At 47.9% G+C, this 25,317-nt stretch overlaps 2 protein-coding genes across 10 annotated transcripts in view; both read right to left on the reverse strand.

Annotated features, from left to right (window-relative positions):
- LOC105471631 (PR/SET domain 11) overlaps window positions 1-25,317 on the reverse strand; it is an 88,708-nt gene that overhangs the window by 20,688 nt on the left and 42,703 nt on the right. For 7 of the 9 annotated variants that reach the window (XM_071074804.1, XM_024789635.2, XM_011724207.3 and 4 more), the window contains one exon: window positions 9,614-9,681. In XM_071074804.1, the coding sequence (XP_070930905.1) occupies window positions 9,614-9,618 (5 nt within the window). In that variant the 5' untranslated portion in view covers window positions 9,619-9,681. Of the gene's footprint in view, window positions 1-1,331; window positions 1,909-5,113; window positions 5,536-9,613; window positions 9,682-25,317 lie in introns of those variants that run through there. The other 2 variants (XM_071074806.1, XM_071074805.1) reach the window with 1 other exon arrangement.
- On the reverse strand, window positions 582-1,292 carry LOC105471630 (uncharacterized). Its single transcript, XM_011724205.3, is given in 3 exon segments — window positions 582-1,037; window positions 1,039-1,184; window positions 1,187-1,292. Coding segments are annotated over 3 exon segments (708 nt in total).

The following is a 25,317-nucleotide window of genomic DNA, read 5'->3' on the forward strand; positions in this document are numbered from 1 at the left end:
GGGTGGGGGGTTGTTGGGTGGAGGGGTTGACTGGGGGACTTCTGCTGGGGTCAGCTTCAGGTCAGGGGAAAAAAAGGACACACAGCTGAGCTGCACCCAGGTCAGAGCTAAGCTTGTATCTGCCACCTGCCACTTCCCTCTCTAATGCTAAGAACCCAGTTTTCTCCCCACACTCCAATATGAAACATGAAGCTAGAGGTGTGTGTAGCTAGTGCGTAGGCAGCCCGAGCAAGCAGAGGCAAGGCATGCTGGAACCTGGAATGGGACATGAGCCCTACTGGGCTCTGGATTCTTTCAGAAGCCAGGGAAGAGGTTGCCCTCCGCTCCTGAGATCTGGCCCTGCCTCTCCCAGCCACTGGCTATGAGCCATAGGGCCAGGGCAGGGTGAGAGAATCACCTGCTAAATGCTAGGTGCCTCCCACCTCCACCCAGGACAGCTGAGGCAGGAGCAGAGATACAGGAGGCAGAGGCCTGGCAAGGGGCAAGGCCCGCCCCCCGCCCCCTTCCCACTACTCCAGATCTGGCCTCTGACAGAGGAGCTGGGAAAACTGACACCCTGGCTTCCAGTCCTGGCCCTCTCACTAACTGGCTGTATCATTTGTCTTACACAGATGATGATGATAAAAATGATCATAATAATACCTGACTTGGCTGCCTCGAGCTGACTGTCCTGAGCCCCCACTGAGACCACCCCTCTGCAAGGGCGAGGAAAAGCATAAAGTGCTCTCTATGAATGCAAGACAGTCTTTTCCTTCCTCCGACGTCATCCCATTCTTCTCCCCACTCCAAAAAAGGCAAGCACAGCAGCTGAGCACGCGCACAAGGGCAAGCGGAGGGCCAAGGCGGGCACCACCCCAGGGCAAGGGAGGGCGGACCCCTCCCTGAAGGACTGACTCAATCTGTCCATCAGGCCTCAACCCCTTCAAAAGCAGCAGCATCAGGGCCTGGGAGGTCACGTGTGGGAGGCCGATACAGCAGCCCCAAGGTTGGAAAGCGGGATTTCATTCAGATGCTCCCCACTGTTGCACCCCCCTTCCCTGCAAGGCCTGCCGCCACAGGACACAGACCAAGAGAAGAACGATCTCCAGGCCAAGCAAGCATCAAGCAGGTGGCTTTTCTTGCATCTTCAGCATCCGCCAAAGATGAGGGTGTGGGGCTGAATACATGCTCTGTTAGAGCACAGGCAGCAACCTGCGCTGGGTGAGGAGGTGACAGCGCCCCCAATGTCCTACAAGGGTCATCGATCCTGTTCCTGGACACGACAGACTGGCCCCTGTTGTGAGGCCAGACATCCCTCCTCCATGGCTCTTCCTCCTAGTGTAGACTAGCTGGGTTAGAAATTGTGCTTTCTCTTCCGAGACCTGGTAGTCCGTGTGGGGGCTGATGCTGGGGAAGCTGCCGGGGGCTCTGGCAGGGGGGCTTGGGCCTGGGTGGCCTGGGGAGTGCAGCCCATAGGAGCTGCCCCTTCTGGCCCCCGCTGAGATGCCTGAACCCCATCCCGGATCTCTGTCAGCGTCTGGCACATCTGACCAACGCGGCTGGTCAGCTCGGCCATGGCCTGGCCGATGACGTGCATGCTGTTGGCCATGTCCTGGTGCACGGTCACCAGCTCCTGGCAGAACTGCCGGAACACCTCGGTCTGCTGGGCATGGACGTGGAGGAGCTGCCAGTCAAGGCCCGTGGTGGGTGGGCTGGGGTGCGGCCGAGGGGTCCTGCAGGCAGCCTGGGCCTGGGGTGAGGGATGGGGCAGGGCCTCTGGCTTGGGGCCCACCGTCTCAGACTGGTCTGAGGAGGAGGATGAACGGAGCAGGGCGGGCCTGGCCAGGTGGGCCTCTTCCTCCGGAGACTGCTGCAGAGGCACCCGAAGAGGCTGCCTTGAGGGCCCAGGCGCCTCCTCATCTTCATCATCTTGGGGGACAGAAACAAAGATGGAAAAATGGTTACAAAAGGCAGAAGGAGGGAGGCCCGGGGGTTGGCCCTGCCCCTGAAAAACACCTGAGTAATCCCCTGCCCTGCCACCCTACAGTCTAGTTTGGCCCCTACTCATAGAGAAATCACTGTTCCCCAAATCCCTGAGGTGCGTGGGCCCAGCACCCCTGGGGGGAAGTTCCTCTTCCTCTCACGGAACAGCTCCATTCTAGTGGGAAAGAGCCCAGGCCAGGGGACTTGGAGACCACAGCCCAGCGGCTGTGTGCCGACCCAGCAGCTCCTGACCTCAGCAGTCACTTCATCTCTCTGCAACTCACTTTCTGCAATGATAACAACTGCCCTGTTTACATGTCCAACGGCTTGGCTACCTAATTGGGTTGTTAAGAAGAGTCATGAACAAGATGACAAACATGAAGGCGCTCTGCAACACTGAAGAAGCGGCACCTGCCCAAAGGTACTATGATGCTCTTGGCCCTCTGAGCGCCGGCCTCTCTGAGGCCATGTCTGCATTGCTTGGGGCCATCTTGTGGCCTTGCTGGAACCTGCACCCTTTTTTTCCATAAGTTATTGGGGTACAGGTGATATTTTGTTACATGAGGAAGTTCTTTAGTGGTGACTTGTGAGATTTTGGTGTACCCATCACCCAAGCAGTATACACTGCACCATGTGACGCAAAGGCATAAGAATGATACAAAGGACTTTGGGGACTTGGGGGGAAGAGTGGGAGGGAGGCGACGGATAAAAGACTACTAATATGGAATCTGCACCTTTGAACCACCACAGCGGATGCAGACAGGCTGAAGAAACCGGCAGGACAGTGCAGAGCAGGAAAGCTACCTCTGCAACCAGCCCTGCTGTCCCCCTGTCCCCCAAGGCAGGCTTCCAGTTCAGTCACATCGTGCTCCCACCCAGGAGCATCTGACCACACAGGGGCCATTGGACAGACTGCTCCTTGCAGATGGACACAGGGAGGGGGGCCCAGCCTCTGCACATGTGGGTCCTGCTTTCTAGTGACCAAGGGTATGGGCTAATCCCTGTGGCAGGAATAAATAATGTATGGACTGACTCTACTCACAGGCAAGCCCTCCCTGCCTGGATCTGACAGCTCAGCTCAGAACTACCCCCCAGGAAGGTGACGGGGAGGACAGATAGGTTCAACCTATAGTTACCTCATACCTCCCAGGGGTCTTGGGGGCCCACTTGGGCCACCTTGGTAGGAGCCCTGTGTCTCTTGGCAGTGCTTGGTGGGACAGCAGCCATCCCGAGATCCCAGAGACCTGTCTAACATGGCCAGTGTTGGAAGGAGTGAGGCCTGGCGAGGTGATGCTGCTCCCTCCCTCCCAGGTCCCCGTTCTGCAAAGCCCCTGGCCGAGTGTTGCCGCAGCTGGCCGCTGCAGGGAAAGGGAGAGCTGTGAGCCTGCCATGGGGTCAAGCAGGCTCTGCCCGATGGCACACTCGGGCTCCCTGTCAGCCCAGGTAACCTTTGGTGGCCTCACTACATTCAGTTTCAGGGAGATGGAGGGGTGAGCGGAGCAGGATGCAGGGAATAGGCTTTACTGGATGCTGACCCCCCATTTATTCTTATCACGGGGTAGAATCCTCTTAAGACTTAGGAAAACGCTGATTCACAGGAAGCCAGCACACCCGGGTTCAAGTCCTGCTTCTGAATCGAGCTTGGGGCCACCTTGGTTTTCAGAGCTTACTTTCTGCATTGCAAGGAAGTTGAACTAAATGGTCTCCATGTTCTTTTCCAGTCCTAAACATCTGACTCTGTGAACCACCACCTGTCAGGAGCCCCAGCCAAGCAGGAAGCGGATCCTGATGGCAGGGGGCCCGGGAAGGGAAGGCCAAGGGAGTCTTTGCGAAGCACCTTCCCACAGGCTGAGCCACGGCCGCTTCCCTGGGGCCTCTGCTGCCTGGCTCCCACCACTCACGAGCCAGTCAGGCAGACGGCCTCTAGTGGGGACTGCAGCTGGTGGGGGGCGGGGGAGATGTGCAGAAGTGGAAAGAAAGGGGTGCAGCCCCTGCAGAGGCCTCGAGTACTCCCCCTTCTGCTGAGCCCCAACTAGAACTCCAGCCCCAAGGGACACCCGCCCTGGCCGCTGGGGCCCTAGCTTCAGAGTGCATGTGAGACACAGGAAGTAGAGAGGAAAGGCAGGGACAAGTACAGAGGGAGAAGAGGGGTGGGGAGCCGGTAGGGGAGCAGCCAGGAGGATGGAGAGGGAGCTGAGAGGCAGCCATAGGGCAGGCAGAGAGAGGCAGCACACAGAGAAGGGGGGTAGGCAGCGTGGCTCAGGCAGGGGAGTAAGGAGAATAATAGAGGAACAAAGCAGTCAGGACCAGACACAGAAAGGAACTGATCTTTCCACGGCCCAGGCCTTCACAGCTTGGCCGCCTCGTCTCCAGCCCCCTCCCCCGCGCTGCTACACTTGGGCTTTCCTGGCTTCTCACTGTTCATGGAACGTGCCAAGCGCCTTCCTGATGCAGGGCCTCGTACATGCTGTTCTCTGCCTGCGCGCCTCCCCTCCCCTTCTCCGCGCCCCACGCTGCTGCCTGGCCTGGTTAACTCTTACCCTTCACATCCCAGTCCACTGGACTTCTTCAGGGAGCCTTCCCCAGCCCCCAGTGGTGACAGTTTTCCCCACTCCTTAAGTCTCAGACAGAGCTGCTATGTTACCCACTGGGTCAAATGCAAAATGAAAACGTGGGGCCCCTGGCTCAAAAACTATGAAGAATGTCCAGATGGTGACAGCAGAGCCTGAAACCCCATGGCCCCTGAGACTGTTCAGGTTGCATGCTCATGAAGTCAGCCCTGCTCTCAGGACCTCCTGGACTCCTGTGTCCTTCATCCCTTTGTTACCAGTTTACTCGTGCAATTATTTAAGGTTGGTTTATTCCTAGGAGTCCAGGGTCTCCCCAAGAGCAGGGCCTGTGTGGGGTTTACACACAGCTGTCTTCCCAGCTCCTAGCATGGCTCTGGCACAGAGATGCTCAGTAAATGTTCTAGAATGAATGCACTAAAAGAGATGGAGAGGAGATGAGTGGGAGAAGGAGGGGAGGATGGAAAGAGTGGGCTGGACAGAGAGGGACATGAGAGAACCAGAAGGAAAGTTGGTGGGAGACTGTGGAGTGTAGGCTCGGGGACAGGCGGCCGGCCGGGCGGCGGGGGACTGGTGATACTCACAGCTGGTCGAAGGGCTGTCGGTGCCATCCAATTCCGCCCTGGGGAAGCCGCGCCCTGCATGGGCTGTGAGCAGCGCCGACTCGATGGCCCTCTCGTGGGCCGTGAGCACGATGGTGGGGGCCCGGCCCCCAGCCCCAGGGCCTGACAGGGACTGCTGCATGAAGGCCAGCTTGTCCTTGGTCCTCCGTTTCATGTCATCCCATCTGTGCTTAATGTCCTTGACGGAGCGGGGCACCTGGCTGACGGAGGTGATTTTCCGGGCTATGCCTTCCCAAATCTTGTCCCTGTCAGCATGGGACAGCCGCATGGTCTCCCTCCCAAAGAGCACTGCTTCGTGATGAGTCACCTCTGTGACAAGAATGTCCAGCTCCTCCTTGGAGAACTTGGGCTTCCTCTTACGCTCGGCCAGGTGTGCCACATTCCTTGGGTTGAATATCCCACAAAGCACAATTGGGTAAATGACCGTCAACGCAGGTGGTCCTCCTCCTTCCTAATTGCTGGCCCCCAGCTGGGGAGCCAGGAGGCATCTGGGGCAACCTGGCCCCCACCACACCCTCCTCCTACTGAGAGGTCCCTTCCACTACTCGGACGGGAGGGTGGAAAGAAGAGACGCGTTACATGGGAGGGAGCACTGAACTCAGAGTCGAAGGCCTTGGTTTCAGGGCCTGCGTTAGCTCTTACTAGCTGTGAGAGCTAGGGCAGTTCAAGTTCAACCTTTCACACTATACTCTCCCTGTCCAGAATAATAACCACAACCCTTCAGGGTTATTACTAAGGAGGGAAAAACATGATGTAAGGGGCTTAAAATCTCTTAAAGGTAGCAATAAAGGATCTTATTGAAATTAGGATTAGACCATTGTCTCTGTAAAGCGGTATTACCTACAGCCCTACAGCTGAATGAATGGCTCAGAAGAATACATAACCAGGGATACTATTTACACTGGGCTGCCATGGGATGTAGCAGTGACAATGCCATGATTAAGGTGTGGCCACAGAAAGCTGATTCTGCCCAGTGGCTCTCTTCCCCTACCCCTTCCCTATCCCAGTCAGTTCTCCAAGCCCCCACCTTTGCATATGTGCAGGAAAACAGGTTTCCTTCCCATGGGAGTGCTTTCTTCTGCTGTGGCTTTTTGGTAGAATTTGAGAAGCCCACGACTGTCCTGAGGGAGACAAGTTCCACTCTGGTGGACACCAGGGGGACCTGGGATTCCCTCTCAACTGAGCAGCCAGAGGCCCTGGGCAAGGGGCATAGCATGGCCCTTCCATTTCACTTGGCTCCTGCTCTGGCTTTGGAACTCGATTTCTCCACATCGTGGCTGTCACCCTTTAACCAGTGATAAAAGGTTAAAAAATCCACCCAAGAGAGGACATGAGGGTATGGAGGAAAGCTCAGAGCGCATTCACTCCTTGGTTTCCTTCTGAAACCAAGAGGGGAAGGCCGGCGGCACCAACATCCTTTAGCCCTCACCTTCCTACTCATGCACCCAAAACACCAGGGCCCAGAAGATGGGAAGAAGGCTGGGGGCCTCATTACCCGGTCCAAGATGGTAGCAGGAACATGGGACTAGACCTGGGACTAGAGACTGAGTTTCCTTGGGCCAAACCATGGGACTCATGTGAACCCAGCCTCCTTCTCCATAAAACTAGGGTGATAATTCTAGTGTCACTGCCCAGGGCTATCAGGAGGACTTAATGTGGGTTTCTCAATCTTGCCACTATTGGCAGTTGAGGCTAGATAATTTTTTGTTGGGGGGAAGGGGTGTCCTGTGTAATACAGGATTTTTTCAACATCTTTGGCTTCTACCTGATAGCATCCAATGACCAAACATGTCTCTAGGCCTTGCCAAATGCCCCTGGGGCACAAAATAGTGCCCAGTTGAGAATCACCACAGACAGATCACCTAGCATAGGGCTTCATAAAGACAAGCTCAACACAACAGTACCCGTTCCCCTCCTCGCCCACCATTAATTTTGTTAAGAAACTAACAGATTCCATTCAATCATCCCCAAGTAGTGCCATGACAGTGCAAGGAAGAGCATCTGCAAATCAGAAAGAGCTACACCATGGAAGCCGGACATGAAGGGGAAGGAGGATTCCCAGGATTAACAGCTTTCCCTCCAACACCAACAGGAGGGGTGTCTCCATGGCAACGAACTGCATCCCCAACCCCAACCTGCTCTTTGAGCTGTCATAAGATGAGAGCCCACCAGCTGTGACTACCCAGATGCCATCTTGAATCAGGACAGGCTGGGAGCAGAACAGGACAGATACCATGCTAGCAAGTGGCAGTAGCAGAAACCCCCAAACCCCTGCTCACCAGTGCCCATCCAGGCCCAGGAAGCCACGCTTCACCTGGTCCCTTGTGCACAAGCAGGAAGAACACTGACCTAGGATTACAGAGCAAGAAGTTCAAATCCTGATTCTGCTACCCTGACTGTATGCTCTTGAGCAAGACCTTGCCCTGCCCTCAGTTTGACCACTGTGGCACGAAGATCTGAACAGAGCAGTGGTTCTCAATGCTAGCAGCACATCAGAATCACTAGCTTTAAAAATACCAAGGCCCAGGGCCCATCTCCAGCCCAATTAAGTCACAATCTGTGGGGTGCCAGAGGATAGTTAAGTTAGTTCAGATGATAACTCCCCTTCTTTGGGGTTTTGGGAAGGCCTTGTCCCCAAGGGGAAGGATCAGAGATGGGTGAAAGAGTGGAACAGATTCAGTTCTATGGGCAAATCTCCTGGCGCCTTAAGAGTAACAGCACAGAAAGCCTGATTCCCAAGTGGACACACACATGCTATCCCCTACTTGCCTGGAGCCAGGCTGCAGCCACAGGGAAGGCAGCACAGCGGCACAGGCCGGGGTTCCAAACTGTGCAGCTGCCCGACAGCCTGACTTGACACCACACCCCAGTGTCCCCAGACACAATCCTGGCTCCTTTGAAGGCCCATGTCAACGAACCCCTCCTCTTTCACCCGGGCCCCTGCAGCACATTTGTGCCTCGGTGCAACAACTCCACTGGAAAGTCATCTCTGTGGTGGGAGGTGTGAGCCTGGGAAGGGCCAGCGGGGGTGGGGCATGGGGTGTGGTGGGGCAGGACTGGGTGATCCACTCCAGTTCACAGTCTGACTCAACCTAGGTGCTCAGTACACAGGTGATGAACTGTAAGTGCTCAGCTGACCTGGACCCCGTGGCAGTGAGAAGAGAAGGCAGTCGCGGGTGTCAAGCCACCTCCCTGGGACCACTTTCAGGGCAGTGTCTGATCAGCTGTGTGCAAGGAGGTTGGGGGCAGTGGGTGCTATTCTCCACACTGCAAGGCAGGGGGCCCGCTCATCTCTGGAGCCTCTGTTCTGTACCCATCAAACGGCAATGAGAACACCTGCCCCAACCCATAAGAGGGCGAACGCTAAAGTACTCTGGGAGGTGTGAACTGCTGCTCAGCCGCTCAGGGCGCTCTGATAGGAGTACAGGTGGCCAGTGGAGCCACCAGGAAGGGCACAGGAGCCCTCATCACACATTCCTCGCCTCAAACCTGTTTCTCCTCATTTGCTCAGAAAGTCTCCGAGTTTAAGACAGCACACTCCTTCTTAGGAAGTTGTCCTCTCTCCAAGCACAATCCCACCACCAGCCTCAAGGCCCCATGGGTCACAGAACTGTGCACACGCCAGCAGAGGGCCCCAGGTCCATGGTGTGGCTGTGCTCCTGACTCCAGACATCTGAGGCTTCCTTCCCCTCCCACCCAGATCCAAATCCCCAGTCAGTGCTCCTAGGTCCCAGAGAGAAGCCACCAAGCAGGCGATAAGGCAGGTCAGATCTCCCACCCCTGTCCACAAACCCCACCAGGCAAAGCCCCTCGCACACGACACAGACCATCAGCATCACACTGGGCCCATGGTTCCAGGCTCAGTTCAGTCATCCCTGGGTGACCCTGGGCCAGTCTCCTGCCTCCTCTGGCTGGCATTTAAGGAATCTTCTGGTGCAAACTTCTGCCACAAACACGGGAACAGCGTAAAGCTGACGCTTCAAAGTACTCAAACTCAGGCAGCAACACTGCCAAAAACTGAGCTGAAGACTTTGTCAGAGCCCTTTCTTCCATGGAGGCTGTTTAAACAACTGCTGGGACTGCACTGGGACAATTCTCACACCACCACTACAGGAGCCTGCTCTGAGAAGGTGTCACAGTCCTAGGTGGGGGATATTCTCCTCCTCCTCCCTAGGAATGCTGCCAGAAGCCTGGGGCCCAGGTCCTCCAGATACACTGGCAAGTGATCACCCCAAGGGGTCCCTGCATCCCAACAGCCTGGCCACACGCCATCCTCTAGAGCCCCCTGATGGAGGCCCAGGGGAAAAGGTGGGTCCTTCAGAGCTAGATGCATCCCAAACCCTGCAAACAGCAACCTCCAGAAGTCTCCACCACTGGAGCTCCCATAGGCCCAACACACTCCCTTGTCTCCTTTCCAGAGGCCAGGCAAGACCCCCAGGACATCAGCAGAGCAGGGCTCACCTCATCCAGTTGGCTTTGGTCTCGTCTGAGCCATCTATGGACTTATAGCGGTTGTTCTTGTCCACAATCTGGAAGAAAGAGAAAGAGTCTAGGATGGGCCATTCTAGAGGGGTTCTCATGTCCCTGGGCTCCTTCCCAACCAGGGCCCAGGGCCTGGCTCCACCTGCTCCCTCCCCCTCCCCCTGAAATGTCACCACTGCTACAGAACTGAAATGCAGGCTGGGTTCAGAATCCCTGCTACCTTCTCTCCACCCATTCCCATTCTTCTAGGGACACTGGGGATCCTATTCTCCTAGACCCACAAAGCCCTTCACAGGTGTTTTGAATTCTTGGGAGATGGGTAGCAGATGGAACCATCTCTCTCCTCTGTCTTGATGGAATACACAGCAACACAGCTGACAAGGGGCCTTTCCACTGGCGTTGCTTTGCAACCACAAAGGCTAAACCAATCCTTCTCTCTTTACAGTTTCTGTGGGAGACAGAGGCCACTGCTGGATGACTGAACATATGTGATTTGAGAGGGTTCCTCCTCTCCCCAACCTCTAAATGTTCAAGAGCCTCAGGGTTTGAAGCTGGGCTGGTTTCTCTTTTATTTCATCATCACTCTTTAATCAGAGTTCAGCTGGGTATGAAATTCTAGGCTAAGTTTTATTTTCTTTCAGCACTCTGAAGATTGCTAAAAAAGACTGCCATTGGCACAAAAGCAACAGCTGTCAGTCTAATGTTCTTTTGTGGATAATCTGTCTGTGGTAAATTTTAAGACTTTCCTTTTACTCTTGACTTTCTGCAGTTTTGCTATATGGTTTTGAAGTGAAGATTTACTTTCCTGAAATTCTCCTTATTACTTGAACACCTTCCAACTCCAAGACTCATATATTTTTCAATTCTGGAAAATTCTCAGTCATTAGGCTTTTGAGTACAGCTTCTCAGTCATTTTCTCCATTCTCTTTCAGTAAAATTTCTGTTAAACATGTATGGCAAAAAAAATTAGCCAGGTGTGGTGGCTGGTGCCTGTAGTCCCAGCTACTCGGGAGGCTGAGGCAGGAGAATGACGTGAACCCGGGAGGCGGAGCTTGCAGTGAGCCGAGATCGTGCCACTGCACTTCAGCCTGGGTGACAGAGCAAGACTCCGTCTCAAAACAAAACAAAACAAAAACAAAAACAAACAAACAAACAAAAAACATGTATGGGAGTAACTCAATATATCCTCCATGTCTTTTAACTACTCTTCCATATTTTTCTCTTTATTATTCTGGGCACTCTCTGGAAAAATTTCTCAGAACTCTCTTCCAGTCCACTAATTATCTCTTCAGCTATGTCTAATTCAGGGTTTCTCTCATCTACTGAGGTTTTTCCAGCTTTCTTTGTTTTCTTTTTTAATGAGTACCTTTATTTTGATGAATATTTTTCATTCCCATAATTTTTAATTAGTTTTTTTCAGGTCCACACTTTTATACATCCTGCCTCTTTCTCTTTCATAATGACATGTTCCTTCTTTTTCCTTTCTAACAGCTTTATTGCGGTATCATTGACATATAATGTACAACTTGATACGTTTTGACACATGAGCTAGATCAGGGTTGGTTCCCTGAAGACTTGGTGAAGCAGAGCCTGGGAGAACTCCCGGGAGATGGGAAACAAATGGATGGTCACCATGCCTAGACTCCTACCTAACCTGGTGCCATTCATAAGCCTCCATTGTTCTCTTCAAAGCAGCAGAGAAGCCCTTTATCAGTGTGAATCAGATCATGTCCCACACCAGCTCAAAATAGCCTCCACTGCACTTACAATAAAACTCATATTTATGGCCACAGCCTTCATACCCTACAGGCCTGCCCCCCAACTTATCCTGGGCCTCTCACTCCCTTTTCACTTTTCTGCAGCCTTAATGCCCTGAGGGTGAGCCTTAACATTGGTTGGTTCCACCGCCTAGAGCCTCTTTTGTCTACCCTTAAAAATGACAATAATCATGAAATATTTCAAGCATTCAGAAATTATAAAGAATGCAGCTGACAACCCTGTGCCCATCAGCCAAAGCCAACAAAAATTAACACAAGTTTTATTTGTCTCAGGCCTCTCTCTCCTTTTGCTTCAAGAAAATGCTGAGATGCAGTGGAAGACCCTCTCTGCCTCCAACTTCTTCTCTTTCCCTTCCTCCCTCCAAGAGTAACCACAATCCTGGAGATGGTGGGAAGCCTTTCCATTTTTATGACACAAGGACTTTTCAAAGAGCAACACACAGGACTGTTTGCATGTGTGTAAAGTTTACAGAAATGGCACCCAAGTGAACATATCCTTTTTCAATTTTTTCCCACTAAGCTTTGAATATGTGGTCCCTTCTTAGCTTTGGGGTCTCAGATTATGTGAGCTCCACAGAAGAAGCCTTCCCTAGCCTTGACCCTAAAGGAAGTTCTTCCTGGCCTCACCTCAACCTTCATATCCCTGGCCTATCATGGCATTATCTCTGCTACATCATCCTGTAACTTCCCTTAAGAGCCCTAATTGCAGTGAGCATTTTGTTGATATCTACTTGTCAATTTGGTAACTGACTGCCTCCCTGGCTAGACCGTAAACTAATGAGTGCAAAGCACGTGGCTGCCCTGATCACAATGGTGGCCCTGGTTCCTAACATAGGGAGGGCATGGCACATGGTGGAATACTGATTGAATGAAAGAATGATTGGATGAAGAGCCTTTTAAGTAAAAGGCAAGTAAAGGGGAAAAAATTGGCTAAGTGTGATGCTCATACATGTATTCCGATCACTTTGGGAGGCTGAGGCCAGAGAACTGCTTGAGGCCAGGAGTTTGAGACCAGCCTGGGCAACATAGCAAGACCCTGTCTCTACAAAGAATTTTTACAAAAATTAGCCAAGTGTGGCAGTGCACGCCTGTGGTCTCAGATACTCAGGAGGCTGAGGCAGGAGGATTGCTTAAGCCCAAGAGTTTGAGGCTGCAGTAACCCATGATTGTGCCACTGTACACAAGCCTGGGTGACAAAGCAAGATACTGTTTCTAAAAGAAAAGAAAAGAAAAGGAGAAAGAAAGAAGGAAAGAAGGAAGGAAGGAAACAAGAAAGGAAGGAAGGCAGGAAGGAAGAAAGAAGAAAAAATTATAAAATGTTAAGATTTTAGTAAAAATGAAATGAGTGCTATGCCAGAGCCAGCTTATACTGACTGGGAGCCAACTGTTAAATTTTCAGGAATTTTGCGAACCAGTTGTTAAACACAGTCATTATTGAAAAACTAAATGATATAAACTTACAATTCAATAAATGATATATTTTTAAAAGGCAATAAAGACTCAAAACATAACCACTTCCCAATTATTTTACTACATTTGACTGATGATTTTCTATGCTCTTGAGGGTACTGGCCTCTACTGTAGCTGCAGAGTAGAAATACCATACAATAGTTGCAATTGCATATTTCTTCCCAATTGCACATTCACTGATTTCATGCTAGTAGTTTGAAATCAGCCATGGGGGGAGCATTTACACCATGGAAATTGGCACATAGCCTCACCGTCACCATCACCATCACCATCACCATCACCATCAGTTGTAAACACCTACCAGCACACCACTATGCATGTTTACATGAGCATAGAAAGTCTAGGAGATACATATCAAAATCTCAACTCTTGTTACTCTAGAGGGGAGGAAAGAGGGAAGTAGGGATGCTTTTGCTTAATTTGTCTATGAGACTACACTGCCTTTGTGTTTTAAAAATCTCAGAAAACTAAAAAGAGAAGACATGCAACTCAGGCTTCCCCTTCCATGGCAGTCTCCCCAAGTGATGCTCCAGTCTGCAGGGCCCTCCCCTGGAGTCTCAGAGAACCCTGGATTTTATCATAACACTACTCCCTCTACATTATCATTTCTGATTGCTCCCCTGTCTCCTGGGGGAAAACAGAAGCATCACTAGTTCCTACAGAGATGTAGTAGGAGCGCATGGAGGGTAGTAAGAGCCATGGAGCCAGAGGAATTGGCTAGAATTTCAGCTTCGCTGCACACAAGCTGAATGGCCTTGGACAGATATTTGCTGACCATGCCTCAGTTTCCTCATCTACAAAATTGGATAAAAACCAACCTTGTAGCACCGCTGTCATAATGGAAGTGTAAGACACTCAGTGAATGGTCACTGTTAGCATTGTGATCATAATTGGGATTATTAAGAGTTCAAATATTAGTTATTACTGATTTGGGGTGGTGGGAGGCCTGTAGGTCAACACTGAGTTGTAATCAGTCTTGGCAGTTTCATCTGGACACAGAGGCCTGGGCAAGAGTTGTGAAGGACATAGGAACTGCCTGAGACCTCTGTCTGCTGGATTCAGGTCTAGAGCTTTTCTGAGTTTTGGCTTATCTTTCCCACCAATCAGGATTTTCTCAAATCAAGCATTTATTCACTCATTCATTCATTCATTCATTCAACCAACAAACATCATGGAGGGAGTGGGCACAGTGACAGGCTCTGGGGATAAAATGTTGACCCAGGCAGAGAGTGTCTTTGCTCTTAGAAAGCTCACAGCCTAGCGGGACACAGAAGAGAGGTCACTGTGATATGGCATGGCCAGTACCATGGTGGGGAATTATGTGGGATTATGGGATCTCTGAGCTGGAGCCCTGGACCTGGGAAACTATTGAGGACCTTTTCTGGGGACATGGAATCTAAGCTGAGATCTTAGAGAAGAGAGAGATGGTGCCCTAGGCAGAGGGTGCAGGGCAGGCAGGATCTCGCAGGGCCTGTGGACAATGTTATATGCCACTGATGAGCCCAGGCCACCCTGAGTAGAGAGCAGGCTGTGGGCTTCCAGTTCTGGGACTGACATGGGTCCAGGAGTGACAGCAGGGCAGATGATCAGGACCAGTCCCCAGAATGCTGGTCTCCCAGTGTCTTCCCCTGCCTCTTCCCTCAAGGTCAACTCCTTGGTCCCTCTGAACTCAGTACTTTGGACCAGCCCAGAAGCTCTGAGCATTGTGATATAAGGCCTTTGATAACCTGGCACCAGGCTGATAACCTGGGGAACCTGCATGGTGAGAGGCTCCCTTAGCCTGGAGAAGAAGAGGCCTGAGAAAGCAGAGCCATCATCATCAGATGTGGGAAGGACAACCATGTTGTGGGGACAGGATGGTTAGAACCCGCATATATCTAGAGGGACGCAGGCCTGAACTCAGCACAAAAAGTGATGGTCTAACATGCAGAAGAGTCCTAAGATAGGACGAGCACCCTGTGAGGTGGTGAGCTACTTGTTACTGGGAGTGTTCAACCAGGGGATGATTTGCTAGTAGGGAGGCTGAAAAAAGGACTTCCTCACTCAGTGGAAATCTGACCTAAATGACCTCAAAGTTCTGGCTAAAATGAAGATTGAGGGATGCTCAGAAAAGTAACATAAAAGCATGGAGTTTGACCCCCTGGGCCAAGCATGGTCCAGGTAGATCCACATGCTATTTCAGACCATGGTAATAATTAATAAAGAAAAATAAAAACAAAACCTCATTAACAGCTACCACTCATGGAGTACCTTCACTGTGTCAAGTATTTTGATAAACTATTAATTCTCACAGCTACTATGATTATCCTCCTTTTACAGATTGGAAAACTGAGGCTGAGGGCTGTTGGTGACTTGCCTGAGGCCACAAAGGAATTTTCCACGAGAAGCTGGAGTTTAAACTTGGGTCTCTGACAGTACAGTCCATGCTTTAACCACTTTGTAGAGCAATGGATCTTAGCCCCAAGATTTTCCTAATGACTCCATTAACCACCCTCAACCATTCCTGAAACCCAGAATCAACCAGGACTCTTCTGGGCCCCTCTCTGAGCTTCCAGCTTTGCCTCTGAGCAAATCTGCTATCTGCAGGTTGGCCTTTTAATAGGGAAGAATGCTCTGCTTTGCAACAGAACGTCTGCCTGCCCCAATTGAAGATTCACTGTTGGGTGCCTCTAAATGGTATCATGACCAGATGCTGCAGAGACAGATTTTCAAAAACCTGATTTGTTTGCAACTTTACAGGAATTCATTGAATTCATAAAGCATTCTTAATTCTCAATCCTGCATTTCTTCATAGAGCATAGTAGTTACAAAAATGACTGGTGAAGCCATTCACAGTTGATGAAGCACTTTGGCATACCTCAAATGCTCCTCCCCCAAGCCCCAGGAAGCAGATGGCATCACCTCTTTTCTCTAGCTACTCCCCAGCCCAACTGAAGACCTGAGAGATAACTTGAACTCTGGCCTCTGCTATGGCCACAGACATGGAGTGAAGAATACTCAAGCTAGACAAGGGCATCTGAGATTATCCAGGCACTAGGTTTCTAACCTGGTGTCTGGGTAAGGGGGCATCCCTTAAAATGTGTGCATTTTGTGAACATTGGCACGTGAGTATAACTTCCTAGATGAATCAAGAAAGCTCAATAACCATGATTTAAACCATCTGCCCTAATTTAACTGATAAGGAAATGAGAACTTCCTTTTATTAATCCAAAACTTCCTTTTATTAATTATTATTATACTTTAAGTTCTAGGGTACATATGCACAATGTGCAGGTTTGTTACATATGTATACATGTGCCATGTTGGTGTGCTGCACCCGTTAACTCGTCATTTACATTAGGTATATCTCCTAATGCTATCCCTCCCTCCTCCCCCAACCCCACGACAGGCCTCGGTGTGTGATGTTCCCCACCCTGTGTTCAAGTGTTCTCATTGTTCAATTCCCACCTATAAGTGAGAACATGCAGTGTCTGGTTTTCTGTCCTTGTGATAGTTTGCTCAGAATGATGGTTTCCAGCTTAATCCATGTCCCTAAAAAGGACATGAACTCATCCTTTTTTCAAATTTCTTTTCTGTTTAGGCCACTTTATTGAGTATGACTGGCATACAAAAAGCTGTATGTATTTAACATATCTAACTTGATGAGTTTGGAAATAAGTGTACACCTGTCAAACCATCACCACAAACTATGATATAAACATATCCATTACCTCCAAAATATTCCTCTGCTCTTATTATTATTATTGTGATAATACTTAACATAAGATCTACCCTTTTAGCAAATTTTTAAGTATGCAATACAGTAAACTATAGGCTTTATGCTGCACAGTAGATCTCTGGGACTTACTCGTCTTGCATAACTGAAACTTTATACCCTTGGACCAATACCTCCCTATTTCCTCTTTCCCAGCCACTGGAAACCACCATTCTGCTCTCTATCTCTATGAATTTGACTATTTCAGATTCCTCCTATAAGTGGTATCAGGTAGCATTTGTCCTGTGTCTGGCTTATTTCACTTAGCATAACATCCTCCAGGTTTACCCATGTTGTTGCAAATGGCAGAATTTCCTTCTTTTTAATGCTTAAAACGACTCTGGAGACCTGGTTAATGAGGCATGTTGACAAACAATCCTAAATTCCACATCCAGGTTTTATATACTTTGATTTCACCTCCCATCCTCAACCATCCCTGAAACCCACCTGATGATAACTGTAGATACTAAAGCTGGCTGTGATCTGCTCATCACATGCTAAGTACCAGGCATGCAACAAGCATTAGTATTTATAACAACTCATAGGGGTGTGTTCCGTTAGATTGTGCATCCTAATTTTATGGATAAAACCACTTGAGCTGTGAGAGAACAGGTGAGCAGCCCAAAGACACATTTCTCGCAAGTTGTAGAGCCAGGATTGGAATCCAGGGACAGAGCCTATAACCAACTCAGACAGCTCTTCCCTTCACAAGTCCCTCTTTTCTGCCTGTGAAAGGTGCCAGGACTATGGACTAGTCTCAGGACCAACCACCCGCTACCCTGACCACACAGAGCCTCGCTCTCCTTGGTAAGGAGGCAGGCTCCCGGTGAAAGGCAGCAGCATTCTGAGTACCAGTTTGGGCCCTTGGGGAAGAACTAGAGAAGCAGCTGTCAAGCAGACTGGACTGAATCCCATCTCTTAGTTATGCCTTTTTATGAATGGTCTTGGGCAAGGGTGAGAGAGAGATCTGGGAGTATCTGGATCAGGAGTTTGCTGCCTACCTAGGAGGCAGCAAAAATGTAAACTGGAATGAGCCACAGAGAAATCAGATAGAAACACACTTTAAGTATCATGCTGCAGATTGGAAGAGTCTTCCAAGTTAACCCAGCAGAAGAACGTAGTGAACAGGGCTGACATGAAAGGCACCCCATGGAGCTGTTGAGTACACAACCTGCACATCTATCACAGGTAGCTTTCCCCAAATAACCACTGAAATGAATAAGAGATAGGAAAAAAGCAGAGCAAAACTCTAATGCTTCATAATAAGGTATCACTTCACATCCACTAGGATGGCTAGAATAAAAAAGTCAGAGAAAAACAAGAGTTGACAAGAATATGGATAAATCAGAGCCCTCATATACAATTGGTGGGAAAGCAAAATTGATCAGCTGCTTTGGAAAACAGCCTGGAAGGTCTTCAAATGATGAAACCTTGAGTTACTATTCCACTCCTAGGTATTATGCCTGAAAGCAATAAAAACACGTGTCCGCATGGAAACTTGTACACAGATGTTTACAGCAGCATTATTCATAACAGCCAAAAGGCAGAGACTGCCATCAATGGATGAAGAGATCAACAAGATATGGAACATTATTAGGCCATAAAAGGGAATGATACAGCCTGGTGTGGTGTCTCATGCCTGTAACCCCAGCACTTTGGAAGACTGAGGTGGGTGGATCACTTGAGGCTAGGAGTTCAAGACCAGGCTGGCCAACATGCAAAACCTCCTCTCCACTAAAATAAAAAAAATAAATAAATAAAATAATAATAATTAAAAAAAGCTGGGCATAGTGGTGCACACCTGTAATCCCAGCTACTTGGGAGGCTGAGGCAGGAGTATTACTTGAACCTGGGAGGCAGAGGCTGTAGTGAGCCCAGATCATGCTACTATATTCCAGACTGGGTGACATGGAGAGACGCTGTCTCCGAAAAAAAAAAGGTGGGGCGGGGGGGAGGGGGAATGATACATGCTGCCACACAGATGAACCTTGAAAACATGAAGCGAAGTGAAAGAATCTTGTCACAAAGACCACATATGACATAATCTCATTTATATGAAAGGCCAGAATAGAAAAATCTATAGGGTCAGAAAGTAGATTAGTGGTTACCTAGGGATGGGTGAGGGTGATGGGTTGAAGATGTGGGTTAGGGGGATTGGAAGAGGGGAACGACAGCCAGAGGATACAGGATTTGATGAAATTGACTGTGATGATGGTTGCACACATCCGTGAATATAGTCAAAATCATTGAATCATACATTTTAAATGGGTGAATTATGTAGTATGTGAATTATATCTCAATAAAGCTGTTAAAAAATAAAATCTGCCAAAGGTTCATTGTTATCAATCAAACAAGGAGAAGGGAACGATCATATGTCCTACATATCCTATGCTTGAACACTGATCCCTAAAGAAACAGGTTTCCATGCGAGTGGGAAGACCAGCAATGGGATGCCAGGAAGGCATTCTAGATATTAACATCTGAGGCCTGGATATGATAAATTGGAGATCTAGTTAAAAGTCCTGACCCCATAAATGACCTGTATAACCTTAGATAAGCAACATGGCCTTTTAAGGTCCAGTTTCCCAATCTTTAAAAAGAAGATAATAACTATCCCACAGTACTGTTATGAGATATACAAATCATTTAGTACTCAGTGAGCAGCAGCTATTATTGCTGCTACTATTATTGTTGTTATTGTTGCTCATCAACCCTAACTAGCATCTTCTGAGGACCCACTGAGGTCTGGAGTGCTGAATTAGGTTCAGAGACCATAGTTCAACAAGACCTCTCCTTGGGGAATTTTCAAACACCAAGAAACCCCAAATCCTCTGTGGCAAAGCCAGGAAGTTTACTAAACATGAGTGTCTCTCAAACTAGGGTCTTTGGATATATTCTCAGGATCTGAATGTTCTCTCTAAGAATTTTTAATTCCATGTTTTCATTTTAAAAAATCAATATGTGGGAATCCTCATGAGATTTCTGCACCCGCAAGAGGACTGCATTTATGGCTAAGATGGCATCCGTGTCAGATTGAATCCCTGGCCCCAGCTCTTCAGCCGTCCCTATCACCTTTTGCCACATGATTCTGAACTAGACTGTTTAACAGGCATCCTGCACTTCTTTGCTCCTTGACCTTATGTTCAACCATGAAATTGATGTGGCCAATGAGATATTAGCAAACATGATATAAGCAAAGTCTCGAAATGTAGAAAAGCTTCCCCAGAGAGCCCCTGCTCCTTCAGCTGGGGCCCAGAGCAGACATGATCCCAGTGTCTGGAGCAGACCTGGCTCCAGAGAGAGGAGCCAAGCTTCCCCAGCAGCTGGAGGCTGGGCAGCCCAGCAAGCCCAGCTACATCAGCCAAACTGCAGCCAATCAGCAGATACACAAGTAGAAATGAGGAACTGAAGCTGACCAGCCCATACGTGAGCAAGAGTAAATGATTGTTGTTCTATGTCAGGGCTTAGCAAACTATGGCCTGCAGGCTAATTCCAGCCCACCACCTGTTTCTGTATGGCCCACCAGGCTAAGAATGATTTTCAAATGGTTGAAAATAAATCAAGAGAAAAAACAATATTTCATGATGTGAAAATTATATGGAACTCAAACTTCAGTATATATAAATAAACTTTTATTGGAACATGGCACACCTATGGCTGCCTTTGCACTATGATGGCAGAATTGAGTCATTGAGACAGACACTGTATAGCCCGCAAAACCTACAATATTCACTACCTAGCCATTCACTGAAAACGCTTGCCGACCCTTGTTCTATGCCCACTGGATTTTGAGGTAGCTTGTTTTATCCCAACAGTTGACATACAACCCCAATTATGACTACTTGCTATGAGCCAACAAAAAAAGAACAGATATAAACTTAACATGTAAATGTTGCACTCCGGCAAAGAAAAGGCCAAGACACATCATGGCAGTTGCAATAACAAAAGATAGATGGGTGTGATGGCACACTCCTGTGATCCTAGCTACTCTGGAGGCGGAGGCAGGAGGATGGCTTGAGCCCAGGAGTTTGAGGTTATAGTGAGCTATGATCTTGCCATTGCACCCAGCCTGGGCAATAGAGTAAGTTCCCACTTCTAAATACATACATACATACATACATACATACATACATACATACATACAAGATTTCCCAGTGTTTCAAATAGAGACAAACAGTAGGAAAGTAAAGATATCACACTGCACACAAAAGTACAGGCATTCCAAACTCCAAAGACACTTGCTGTGTCTCAGTAATCACTACGATATTCCCCTTCTAAATAGCAATTTTGTTTCAGTGACACATCATCAACTATCCTATTAGAATGATTTTGTTAATGTGTATTATGTTGAGGTTTTTGTAGTTCATTTTATATGTGTAAACTTGTTTTGGCTTTATAGTTGTTTAAAAGTTATAAGTACAAGATACTTTGTGTTTACCAAGCTATATGTTTATACCTTTTTAAGTACATTAAAATGAAATTAATGTAACATTAAGACTCCAGGAACATTAAAAATCACCTGAACTTAACACTGTTCAGGTGTGAGAAACACAGCTACAGCAGAATGAACTGGAGAGCCAAGAAATAGAGGAGGTCAGGTTAGGAGCTGGTCTTACTGGAAATACTATACAGGTTCAGAATAATTTTTCATGTTCTACTTTTGCTCTGATACAATAGATTTACAGACTTGGCTCCAGCCAAAACTGGTTCACGAGCATATTACATTTTCCTGGGGAAATCTTTGGTTTGGTTTGTGATTGAATAACTAAACTACCAGCATTTATAAAACAGCTACACAAGCTGAGCCCATTTAATGCTTCTGATATTCAGAATCTTTGGATTGAGGTATTCATTTTTACTCCTGGAAAAGCTGATATTGAATCAATAGTGTTTTATGATCCATTGCATCTGAGAACACAAGAAAAGTGACTTTTACTTTAGTCTCATCTTCCACTTTTCCTTCTAAGCACAGTCGGTACCTCTGTTATACCCTAATATTAATACCATCCCTACCTGACTGTTACGTGTGTGCCCCAGGGCCTTTGTAAATTCCATGACTACTGCTATGCTGCATTCCCTCAGTTTCTGACATGGTAGGACATTTGCATCAACTCATCCATCCCTCCCTCAAAATCTAGTGTGGCTAATGAGAACACATGGACACAGGGAGGGGAACATCACACACAGGGACCTGTTGGGGGATAGGAGGTGAGGGGAGGGAGAGCATTAGGACAAATACCTAATGCATGGGAGGCTTAAAACCTAGATGATGGGTTGATAGGTACAGCAAACCACCATGGCACATGTATACCTATGTAATAAACCTGCAGGTTCTGTATCCCAGAACTCAAAGTAAAATAAAATAATAATAATAGCAATAATAATGATAAAACCTAGTTCAGCTTAGAAGCAAGGACACCCCAGTAGCAATTGCACACCTACCATTCAGAGATTTGGGCTCCTAAACACCGTTTCCCAAAAAGGAATCACAGCTCCTACGAGAGACAGTGGGAATATCTTTGTGCCAGAAAGTAAGGAAAAAGTGCTAAAATAATGATGGGGATGTGTCGAAAGAACAAGGAGCCACTTTGAAAGCATTCCCACTGGTCAAATCTAGGGCAATTTAAACATCAAAATGAATAATGACAGACATGGACTCCAACACATTAAATAAAAAAAAGAATTCATGTTCATACGAATAGCTAAAAATAGCTTTAAATGAGGATTGAGTGGGGGCGAAGGTTGAGCACTATTTTTTTAAACAGAAGAATGTCAATAAATGTAGAAGAGAAAAAATAGAAAAATCATTTTAACCATGAATAATAATTGATACAGGCAAGACTCATCAATAGTTGTTAAAACCATTGAGTAAAAGATAAGACAGACTGCCACCAGGTGCCTCCTGATGGCAGGCTGTGAGAAAGACCTAATACTGCCTGTGCCAAAAAGCTGTAATCTGAATCCACCATGAAGAAACAATCAGACAAATCTAAACTGTAGAACATTATGCAAACAACTAGCCTGAACTTTTCAAAAGTATCAATATCATAAAGAGAAAAAACAATACAGGGGAGACTTTTCTAGAATAAAGGAGACTAATGAAATGTGACAATTAAATGCAATGTGTGATACCTGCACGGGTCCTGGATGGGGAAAAAACCACAAAGAATGTTACTAATGGCAATTGGGGAAATCTAAATATGAACTATAGCTGAGGCAGTATTGTATCCATGCTAAATTTCTTGGGTGGAATCATTATATGGTGGTTAAATAGCTCAGGGGTCAGCCAACTATGGCTGTAGGTCAAATCCAGCCCCCACCATCTGTTTTTATACAGCCTGCAAGCTAAGAACAGTGTTACCTTTTTTTTATGACTAAAAAATGTGTTTTTATGTAATTTCATTTCTATAACTTTCAAATTTCATTTCAAATAATATGAAATTCAAATTTCAGTGTTCACATAGAGTTTTATTGAAACATAGCAACACCCATTCATTCACATATCATCTATGACTGCTTTTGCAGTGCAATGGCAGAGCGGAGTAGTTATGACAGAGGCTGCACAGTCCATAAAGCCTAAAGTATTTACCAGGTAGCCTTTAAAAAAAATGTTTGTTCACCCTGGTATAGGAGAACACCTTGCTCTTAGGAGTTTGGCTGAAGTGTTTAGAGGTAAAGTGTCATGATGTCTCTGTAACTATATCTCAAACAGTTCAGAAAAAAAAAAAAAAAAAGAACATGTGGCCGGGCGCGGGGGCTCATGCCTGTAATCCCAGCACTTTGGGCAGCTGGGGTGGGCAGATTGCCTGAGCTCAGGAGTTCGCGACCAGCCTGGGCAACATGGTGAAACATCATCTCTACTAAAATACAAAAAATTAACCAGGCTTGGTGGTGTGTACCTGTAGTCCCAGCTACCTGGGAGGCCGAGGCAATAAAATTGCTTGAACCTGGGAGTTGGAGGTTGCAGTGAGCCGAGATTACACCACTGCACTCCAGCCTGGGTGACAGAGTGAGACTCCATCTCAAAGAAAAAAAGAAAGAAAAAAAAAGTGTGTGTGTGTGTGTGTGTAGAGACAGAGATAAAGCAATGGGTATAAAGTGTTAGCAATAGGTGAATCTAGAGGCAGGTATGAGGGTATTCATTACACTATTCTTGCAACTTTTCAACCGAGTTTGCAACTTTCATAACAAAGAGTAGAAATTAACAAGCAAGCATGAAAAGCACCTGCTCATGCATGCTCACATTGCACATCTACCCTGTCTCAAATGCCCCTTTTCTTTCTTCTTGGACAAACCTGTTACTCCTCATTTCTCTGAGCGTCCCCAAACTTGGTAATACCTGCCTGTCCCCACCACATGTCATGGCACTGCAACTGTCTGCTTATTTCATCTAGCCAAGCACTCAGGGTCTCTCAGATGCTATTCTGGAGGATGTGCCACGAGCTCTGGCACATCCAATTTCAAGTCTTAAAAGAAATCGTCACTTTACCATAAAAGCTGAAATGGGAAACACTAAAACACCATTTCACATCTGCTTCTCCCCAGAATGGTAACAGCCTGGCAGGTGGGGAGGCTGCCTGGCATGAAGTGGACAATTCCATCACACAGTGTCCTCTTTATCAGCGCCCAGAAGGGCGGACCTCCTCAGGAGCTCCCTGGTCCTTTTCACATTATGGACAGAACGTGCCAGCTACTTTCCCAGTGGCTGCCAGATTTGGAGCCTGTATAGCTAAAAGTACAGATAGAGGTCATTATATTATACATTTTCAGCTTCATTCCTGGTTCCATTTAGGGTCTCCACCCTTCTTTTTCTTTCTTCTTTCTCTCTCCCAGTTTTAATATGCTATTGTGGTATATTTTATGTATACTGCTAGGCTACCCTAAATCCCTTCTGGAAGAGGCAACGGTCTGAGTGAAAAACTTACATAGCAATCCTGTGCTGGCAACCAGGTGCAGTGGCTCAAGCCTGTAATCCCAGCAATTTGGGAGGCTGAGGCGGGAGGATCACTAGAGGTCGGGAGTTCAAGACCAGCCTGGCCAACATGGAGAAACCCCGTCTCTACTCAAAATACAAAACTAGTCATACGTGGTGGTGCATGCCTGTAATCACAGCTACTCAGGAGGCTGAGGCAGGAGAATTGCTTGAACCCGGGAGGCAGAGGTTGTGGTGAGCTGAGATCACACCACTGCATTCCAGCCTGGGCAACCAGAGCGAAACTCCATCTCAAACAAACAAACAAACAAACAAACAAACAAACAAACAAAATCCTATGTTGGCTTCCTCTGTCTTCTTGCCTCTTTACCAAACCACATGGCTGCACAGTACCCCCAGATGCCTTGTGCCAGCAGCATGGTTCCTGGCCTGCAGTGTCTGAGCGTAGCCTGGGTGATCTTGGCAATGAATTACAGCATTTATAATTTCCAATGGGATGAAAATGCAGAGGAAGGGGCATGTCTTTCCTAGACAGGCAGAGGTGAGTGTCCAACTCCTGACAAGTCAGCCAGGCCATGAAGGAGAGTTGTGGAGTGGAAATGGCCATTCGGTCCATCATGACCCAGGTCCAGGCCTTGTACCACTTTGCCCACAGTCAGGCCAGCTTTCCTCCAGGTGAAGCAAAGACAAAGAGGGAACTTGTGATGGGCAGGAAGAATGAGTAGAATAGAGTCTACTAAGGCAAGGA

This window comes from Macaca nemestrina, chromosome 12 (genome assembly GCF_043159975.1).
Source record: "Macaca nemestrina isolate mMacNem1 chromosome 12, mMacNem.hap1, whole genome shotgun sequence".
NCBI lineage: Eukaryota > Metazoa > Chordata > Mammalia > Primates > Cercopithecidae > Macaca > Macaca nemestrina.